General features: G+C 35.3%; 1 protein-coding gene across 1 annotated transcript; it reads right to left on the bottom strand.

The window, feature by feature from the left end:
* Positions 1-4,851: 4,851 nt before the first annotated feature.
* LOC129572451 (pancreatic lipase-related protein 2-like) lies at positions 4,852-6,436 on the bottom strand. Its single transcript, XM_055452417.1, has 5 exons — positions 6,154-6,436; positions 5,760-5,975; positions 5,548-5,659; positions 5,188-5,466; positions 4,852-5,118 (listed from the first exon to the last, which is right to left on the bottom strand). The coding sequence occupies exons 1-4, from the start codon at positions 6,362-6,364 to the stop codon at positions 5,223-5,225; spliced, it is 783 nt and encodes a 260-aa protein (XP_055308392.1). The 5' UTR covers positions 6,365-6,436; the 3' UTR covers positions 4,852-5,118; positions 5,188-5,222.
* Between the last annotated feature and the right edge of the window lie 2,722 nt (positions 6,437-9,158).

Raw genomic sequence — 9,158 nt, 5'->3', positions numbered from 1 at the left:
CACGTATTCAAAATTACCATTTCCAGCAGCATAATGAAGAGGTGTACTTCCAGAAATATTTTTACTATCAAGTTTGGCCCCTTTGCCGATGAGAAGTTTAACAAAATCTTTGTGCCCTGAAAAATGATTCAAGTCGATGAAAAAGATCAATCTTTTCTTTTTACACAAACAACGAAGAATTAATTCAAACAGAAAATTCAGACAACACACGGTCTCATAGCTTATTACAATGTACCCTACGAAAATTTTGCGACAACGTTTACGCAAACGTATCGCCAAAATTCCGCAATCAACTTCATTCGAATTCAGCATGTTGTATTTTTAAAGGCTGCAATGGCTGATTATTCTACTTAATAATTATTTTGAATAAGTTTTTATTTCTTATTAGCAACGATGAGCAACATGAAAAGTTTAAATAAAACCATTTGAAATTATGTTTTCAATGTAATGAAGTTGGATACGATTCGAATTTACAGGTTTACGCATTGCGATATGTCGCAGATATGTCGGCGTAATAATTTTGCGTAAACCCGTACATTGAATAAAAAGAATTACATTGATAATCCCGAACTTTTCCGTAACGTTGGCCTGCGTTGTCTGAAGGGTACTTTTGGTCATTTTTTGTGAATTTTCTTGAAATAAAGGCAGCGTTTCATAAGTTTTTATGATGATCTAAACCAATTTTGCGAAAAAAGTTTTCGGGACCAATTCCTATACTTTCCCTTGACACGGTGTGTACGGAAAAGTAAAAACCTATCGCAATGCGGAATGTGGCGGGAAGGTTCTGCTTTACGGCGACATGTCGACGTAAACCTCAATGTATCGCAAAATTCTTGTAGGGGTATTTTCAATCATGATAACAATAGCGAAAATAAGTATTCAAAATTACCATTCTCAGCAGCTAAATGAAGAGGTGTACTTCCGAAATTATTTTTACTATCAATATTGGCCCCTTTGCCGATGAGAAATTTAACAACATCTTTGTGCCCTGAAAAATGATTCAAGTCGATGAAAAAGATCAATCTATTCTTTTTACACAAGCAACGAAGAATTAATTCGAACAGAAAATTCAGACAACACACGGTCTCGTAGCTTATTACAATGTATTTTCAATCATGATAACAACCCGGGTGAACGCGATACGCTTTGATGAAAGCCTACAGTCGTTCGATGAGGCTTTCATAATTTTTATATACATTTTAAATACTGAACGCCTAGGCTTTCATTGCTATTCTCACTTCTTTCGTGCATTCGTAGCATTGAAAGCCTAGGCGTTCAGTTGTACGTGTGTATGTTTCACGCTACGAAGTATGTTTCACGCTAGGCTTTCAATGCTACGAATGCACGAAAGAAGTGAGAATAGCAATGAAAGCCTAGGCGTTCAGTATTTAAAATGTATATAAAAATTATGAAAGCCTCATCGAACGACAGTAGGCTTTCATCAAAGCGTGTCGCGTTCACTCGGGAATAGCGAAAATAAGTATTCAAAATTACCCTCGAAAGCAGCTGAATGAAGAGGTGTACTTCCAAAATTATTTTTACTATCTAAAATGGCTCCTTCAGCGATGAGCTTTTGTGCTTCCTTCACATCACCTAAAAAATAATTTAGATTAATAAAACGGATTGAACAAAACATTCTTCTAAAACATAAATGTCCAAGATTACCATTCTGAGCAGCTCTATGCAGAGCTGTATTTCCATATTCGTCTTTTGCGTGTACTATGGGTTAAAAAAATATAGATCAGTGAAGTGATTCGAACGAAAATGCATTTTCTAAGAAACATAAGACAAGTTATTTGTCCGTGAGATGAACTCTTGTCGAAAATGATGGGGAAATGAATGTTTCGCTACTCAGAGACTCTCTTCGGTTCCATAGAAAAATAGAATTAATTGGAGAAATGTCAAAAACTGAGAGAATGGGCTTATATTAAGCAGTAAAAACATAAATGCTAGAAGTCCGTATATGCATAGAATATATTCTATAGCATCCTGTATAATATATGAGGCAATAATATTATACATTCGTTGCGTATGTGTAACATCAGTGAAATCTGATGTACGGCATCACCGTATTGGATTGAAGTAAATGTCTATTTATTTCATATACTCCATACATCAAAAGGTACTTCGTATAATGAGAGTGAAAACTGGATAAAGAAATGGAGCTTCAGTCTTACCGTCCCTTCCAGATGGTGCTCCACTCACATCCCCGATTAAGAACTGTGGAAATAGAACAAAGTGATACAATTGGAATGGGAAAAATGGATGGAATAGGAATTGTTTTCGACTGTTTTTCATTCGAAAAAAAAAGTACCCGATGGACATCGACGATGTCACATCGTTCTTGGAATGGAAGATTTTTCCAACGAAATTCGTCGACTGAAAAATTGGATTCAAAATTTGCAAGTGAAAAAAATGACTGAAACTGCCGACTCACCTCGGATACCGCCAAACCAATGAGCAGCAGTGTGGAAGATCTTCGACTCAGCATATTTTTTAGCTTCGAACTAATAATAGTTTACTATGAACGGATAATTTTGAAGAGAATTGACGAACTGTTTGATGGATAGACGAATCGAACGCATCTTCTTATATACTTTTCAAGTGCGGTTCTACAGTAACGTAGAATTCAATCCACGTATAATTACAATTTCATTAAAAGCTTACGCAATATTATCGCAAACATATTTTAAAGAAAATTGTTCAAACAATTGATGGAATTACAAATCCACCTGTACACGTGTGTATAATTTTGCCTTTCACATCAAATGGATCGCATCGAAAATACCAGATGTTTAGGCTCATTCCTTCATCACCCTCATTACACGGTAGTAACAAAAAAAATGAACGATTCTACACATGGATTTCAGATTTTAGTAGGGGACGAATGTAGTTGAACCTCATATTCCCTTTTGATAAGTTGGTGGATTGATATCAAGAACGACACTTTTAGAAGGGCGATTGGAAACAATGAAATTTCACATGAAAATGGAAACGAACAGAAATTGATCTAACGACAACATGTATCTTCACGACCAAAACGAGAATATCAACGAAAATTCGTTCAAAATTTGCACTTACAAAGCAAACGACCGAAAGAATAGCTGTGGTTTTTTCCAATGCGCGTAGAAAACATCTTTTGTTTGATCATTCCTTCATTCAGAGGAAAAATATTTTTACTATATCACTAAATTGTTTCCAGGCGAACAAGAAATATGGAATTTCCCGCTCATTCGGAATGGAATGCCGACGACAGTGTCGATTAGTTACAATGCTTTGTTTGCAAAAGATGTTTTCTACGCGCATTGGAATGGTTTAAGCACGAAAAACTATCAATTCAGAATTTTTCACTCTATCGACTCGTGGCTCTCTGAAATCGACTCGTGGACTATTGGAAAACAACAAATGTTCAAACCCGCTCGCAATACCACATCTTCTAATGAATATTATTTCTCTGAATGAAGCAAATGCCTAAACAAAAGATCTTTTTAATGCATACTCAATGAAGCAGCGGACTTGTCGGCACACTCGTGGATTTAGCATTTCACTTGCTTTGGCGATTCGTGAGTTGCCGAAGCATCATATATGCAGTGCACTAGATATTTAACGTGAAATCCTATATTCGGTACATCGAAGTCGGCCGAGGTATGATTTCGTTTGCGCGTCGCGTAAGCAATTCACTTGCTTGAATCCCTATATACTATATATCGCAAGTGAATAGCTTACGCGCTACGCGCAAACGAAATCATACCTCGGCCAACTTCGATGTACGGAATATAGGTTTTCACGTTAAATATCTAGTGCACTGCATATATGATGCTTCGGCAACTCACAAATCGCCAAAGCAAGTGGAATGCTAAATCGACGAGTGTGCCGACAAGTCCACTGCTTCATTGAGTATTACGACGGTTTAAGCACAAAACGATTGAGCACATCAAATTCGTTTATTTTCGTTAATGAAATCTATCACAAATTTCACAATATTTCCAATTTGTTAACTTTTTGAGATATCCAGCGAATGAATACTAGTAAAACTAATACTTTTCCTCAACAAACTATGTTTGTATAAAAATAATACTTGTCTTTTGAAGATGATTTGCTATTTATCAACGAACACGCCACGAATTTCAAAGCGTTCAAAAATAATGACAAAACAATTGAAATCCATGGTCATGACCATGTCATTAATGCTTATCTGCAGATAAGCAAAGAGGAAGGGGACATGACGAAACAAATAAAAAAAGGGTTGAAGACGCGATTGAGAACAAACGATGATAAAAATTCAACAACATTCTTTTTTTGAAAAATTGTACAAATTTTTAGAGTACAAAATTTAAATCCGACTTCAATTTGGCGTAAAATTTATTTATTTATTTTTTTATTTATTTTATTAAACACCGCCAAGCTCTGGCTGAATATAATGTGGGTTTTGATTGAGGTTTAGCAGGAAAAGAGTGCAAGACTGTTACATATTTAAAATAATAAACAATTTGTAGCAATAGGTTTCGATAACTATCAGTTCTCGCCTCGTTAAAAACCATGCTCTTTTCGTAAATTATGCGGTAATCACAATAGTAGGAACATGAAAACGAAAACAGTCATGCAACCAAGATGGAAATGCCTGATATTAGTCTATGGCAAACGGTCCAAGATAACCTTTGGTAAACGCTTCCAAGGGACAAAGGCTATGTGAAGCGCTTGATTACGCGTTAATTTGAGACTTTAGGACAGCAAAAGTCGTCGCTCAATTTATACCGGTAGATAAATTGACGAGAAGTTTTACGTCTGTAAAGGCAGATCCATGTTGATTGCAGAGTGCATTGAGTTGACACGGACCATGAATGTTGGAATTATTACAATAATCGTATACAACAACTTTGGTTTAAAATGAATCAAAACTTATTATGCACAGATATTTGGCACCTATTTCATGTTTGATGGTAAGTGTGTGTGTTCCGATGATAAAACTTTTGATTATACACTGAAGTCAAGTTTTCTTAAAAAGACTATTCATCGTGCATTTCTTGGAATGATCAAGAGCATTCACCTGTTTAGTTTGGTTGACGGCGGCCAAAAACCGACTTCGAATTTGTAGTCAAGTAGTAAATGCTGGCTTCGCTATTCGGAAAAAAGGAAGAGAATGCAATCCACTTTGTTGAAATGCAAAAATATCTTTGTATAACTTACGCCTTGTAATTGCCCGGCTCGCCACCCATTCGCAATTAGGCACCTTTGCAATTTCCTTTTTTCATATAATCGAATGAGGCGCATGGATATCCGTAGAATTTGGTAGGTGAGTAGATACTTTCAGCGAAATATTTGAATGCACACCAGTGCGAGCATTTGCCAGTTAAATCCCACGAGCAGCTGGGTTGTTTCAATCCGTTATTTGGATAGAAATCAACCGTTCCAATTGGATAGTGCATTCCTAAGAATGCGCCGTTGGTGTGAATGACTTCGACATATCTAATTTTTGGAGAGGAATGTTCGCGATTTTTAATCTCAATGGATATTTTATTTCTAATAAGTTTAATAAATAACACTCACTTTGCATCCTCACTATCCAATCGCTCATGAGGTTTATCCACGGAGAACAGTGGACCGGCCGGATCTAAACCGATTATTTTTGACAATTTTCCGGATTTCACATGCTTTCCAGCTAAATATAGTGAACATTTTTTGGCATAAGTTCTCGATAAATCGGAAAGTGATAAATGTGGAAGTAAACCATATTAAGCCAAAGCAGTGCGAACTCTTACCAATTCCGGCAACATGAGCACCCAACGAGAATCCAATTAAAGTGATGTGATTGATGAAAACGAGATGATTGTTCACCATGTAATCAATCATAGCAGCAACTTGGACACCAATCGATTTTACCCGGTTACTAACTACAATATAATTAATTGATTGTGACAATTTTTCCCAGTTGACAACAATCAAATTTGCGTTTACTTTAGCTTTCGATAGATAAGCTGCGGATAGAAAATGTCAAAAGTGATAATTAAAATAATTGAATTCACTTATAGAAGGCATTTACTGAATACATTGTTTAGAAATAAAATGTAAATAATTTACATAAAAATCAACTTGTTATGATCTAAATCTAATCGCTAGATATCCATTTTGATTTTGAAATTTATTTACACTTACCATCATTGATGATTCGTTTCAATTTTCCATTATATTCGAGAAATCCGTGAATTACGAAGCGTATGGGCACATTTTTATTGAAGTTCAATTTGGTGATCGACGTAATGTTATCTATCGAAAGAATTTGCGCTGTGTCTTTATTCTTCAAAGTGTACAATTCAAACGTCACATCTAAATTAACACGTGGAATTGTTCCATTGCGCACTGGCATCGAAACCGATCCATTTGAATTGGCAGCTGTTGCGTTTGCAGTGAGACAATGATTAAAAAAAAGTAGTACTTGTGGCGGCACCTAGCGAGTCCATACAACTTTCATATAGTTTGTTTGTTGAAAAAATGGTAGGGGAAAATGTGGAGGGGAAGCAGTTTATTGAATGTATAGGCATACACGTTCCACTCGCCAAGAGGCAGTGTAAACTGACTTTTCGATGACATTCAATATTAAAATATGCAAACATTGTCGCACTGGCGTTTGTTAGTGCTTTAAAGGATTTATGTAGAAATTCTATTTAAACGATTCAAAATGAATTGTCGGTGGTTGGTAATTGTTGGCTGTAAATTCAAACGTATGTTGTTCCGTCTCCTAAAACTCCGTTTAAAATCCAACTCAAAATACTTACCCAAAAACAAAACAGCAACGTAAAAAAAAAAATCAGTACCATTATTGCTAGGGTAGCTCAAGTTATCGCCAAATTTGAAAACAGTAGTGTCCAATGTGCGAAATGTTCGGAGTGTGCGAACAGATAGAATCGGAGTGTGAAATGTCTACTTGACTTGCAATGAATAGAATAATTCAGAGTCCATAATGTCTGGCCAATTTATATTATGACAAACAAACAATTCAACAATCACGTAAATAATCACGTGATTTTATGTCTCATTGTGCGCTAAAATTTGATAAAAGTTTCAAATACATCTTCAGATTACGGTGAAAAAAAAAACTGTTCTTCGGTCGGAAATCGTCATGATTGACAGTGATCAGTACGGGAGCATCACCACATATCATTGTGAACTAGAAAATCAAACGTTCATTTGATTTTGTGACATCTATCACTATATGATTGATTTGATTTGATTTGATTAGCTGTTTATCTGTTGTAGTTTAAGTGTTATCAAGTGGCACAGGTGGGCGATTATCTATATCGATCTATATTGCTGATTCGACGACGCATTTTCATTTCCCATCAAATTTTTAGAAAAAAGCTGATGATAGTCGAACACAATGAATGCTATTTATACTCAGTTATTTTGAGTGCTAAATCCACGGACAGGAGCGTCACTCCATTTTAACCTCGTCTAGAGGTTTTTCATCTGATCTGTTATATCAAGAACCGAACATAAAAATTATTTCGTAAAAACTCAACATGAACCTCCAGCCGGAATGAATGTAACATGGGCTGCGGTTGCAACAGCATTCTTATGGCGAGCTCCAGTGTGGCGTAAATTCATGTTGCGTTTTTAAGAATCTACTTTTTCGTGTTACGTTCTTTCGCATATTGCTTTTCTGTTATATTTTTTCGATTGTTTTGTTCATGTTGCTGATATTAAGATTGGCTCCTTTAGTGATGAGAAGTTCAGTCATTCTTTTGACCCAAAAATTAATTTAAAATTTGAATTTCAAATCGATAAAAAAAAAATCGAAATAAATTTCGTTTTCTGAGCAGTGTTATATGAAAAATATGACTGCAATGAACATGAAGTTTTGAAAGTGTCATTGTGATAAAGGGTTCGCACCACCGTTCTGTGATTCACCGGGCTTTGGAGGAAGTATTTATTCGGGACCCGCTCTGAATCCATACGGCAACGTAAATGAATCCACACATTTAAATCAGTCTGACAAGGAGAGTATAGATCCCATCACTATAAACTCGTGTGACCAGCAATCAACAAACGCTGATGCACTCAAATATTGATACACAAGTATATTTCATATTGATTCCTCCTTCAGCTTAGTTCAATTGAACAAATGAACTGGCAGCCGAACTCGCAAATGAGATAAGAATTTGAATGTATCAAATGTGATAAGAATACTTTAATAGTCCATAAGCGTACACATGAAATAAATGATGAACTCAGAAAACTCCCGTGTTACTATTTTTAGTAACTAAGCAGTCAGTTAACTAATTTCGGACAAAAATGACTTACTTTGATTGACATTTCAGTACAAAATGTAGTGTAAGTCTATCATAGTTAACTGAAATCATTTGAAGTAACAAGTCAATCTAAGTTGCTTCATTTGGGACAAAGTGATTTTCTTAGAACAAAAACCATCAATTCAATCAACTAAAGTCATAGTCAGTCAGTCATTTTTTTTTCACACGGGCTTCAGTAGAAGTCTCGATTGGTTTTCAATCCTTGAATACTCCGGTCATTTCATTGTTTCTACCGCGTAATCTAGAGTGGACCAAATTCTTATTTTCATACATAAAAGTTGGTGCAAAACAAAAATTGGAAAAGAAAATATCAGCTCAAAAATGGAATATTTATTGCACGTTTCTCACTTGAAAATGATCAGGACTCACTAACACTGTTCAAACTAGATTGAAATTTAGATTAATTCTTATGATTTACTCGGAACAATTTCTTTACATTCTGTCTAAATTAAAAACTAATAAAAAATAAAGAACTAATTGGATTTTTAATGTGAACAGCTTGTGGCTTAGGTTTCGGATAGAACATTCTTCCGCTGGATTTCTTCAACAAATATTCGATTTGGATGTGATGGAGAGCCATTGCATTGAAGTGCGCAATTTTTGTTTGATAAAAAGTATCATCACCGATGGTTACCTACGAGATATCACTTATATCACTTATTCAGATCGCGTTTCACATTCAGCACGTTTAGGTTTGCACAAATCCAGGAGGAAACAATTCAATACTGTGAGCAATTTAAAAATTTTGAGCCTTTTTTTTTTCTTCTAAAAACGGATGTTCCAACAAAGCAATAATATCGGCATAGTTAAAGATTGACAAAAAAGTATTGAAATTAATATGCTACACTACAA

The sequence above is a fragment of the Sitodiplosis mosellana genome, unplaced genomic scaffold (assembly GCF_009176505.1).
Source record: "Sitodiplosis mosellana isolate CC-2019 unplaced genomic scaffold, AAFC_SMos_1.0 Smas_scaffold_5014, whole genome shotgun sequence".
Lineage (NCBI taxonomy): Eukaryota > Metazoa > Arthropoda > Insecta > Diptera > Cecidomyiidae > Sitodiplosis > Sitodiplosis mosellana.
Note: the sequence above shows the minus strand (reverse complement) of the source record. Positions and strands in the feature narration are given on the sequence as shown.

What these genes read in the sequence shown, in the direction of transcription:
- LOC129572451 (XM_055452417.1), bottom strand. Translation starts at nt 6,364, where the DNA reads ATGCCAGTGCGCAATGGAACAATTCCACGTGTTAATTTAGATGTGACG. An exon ending in TGCTCATGTTGCCGGAATTG is followed by an intron (nt 5,660 to 5,759) that starts GTAAGAGTTCGC and finishes CACTATATTTAG; the next exon opens with CTGGAAAGCATGTGAAATCC. An exon ending in TTGGATAGTGAGGATGCAAA is followed by an intron (nt 5,467 to 5,547) that starts GTGAGTGTTATT and finishes TCCAAAAATTAG; the next exon opens with ATATGTCGAAGTCATTCACA.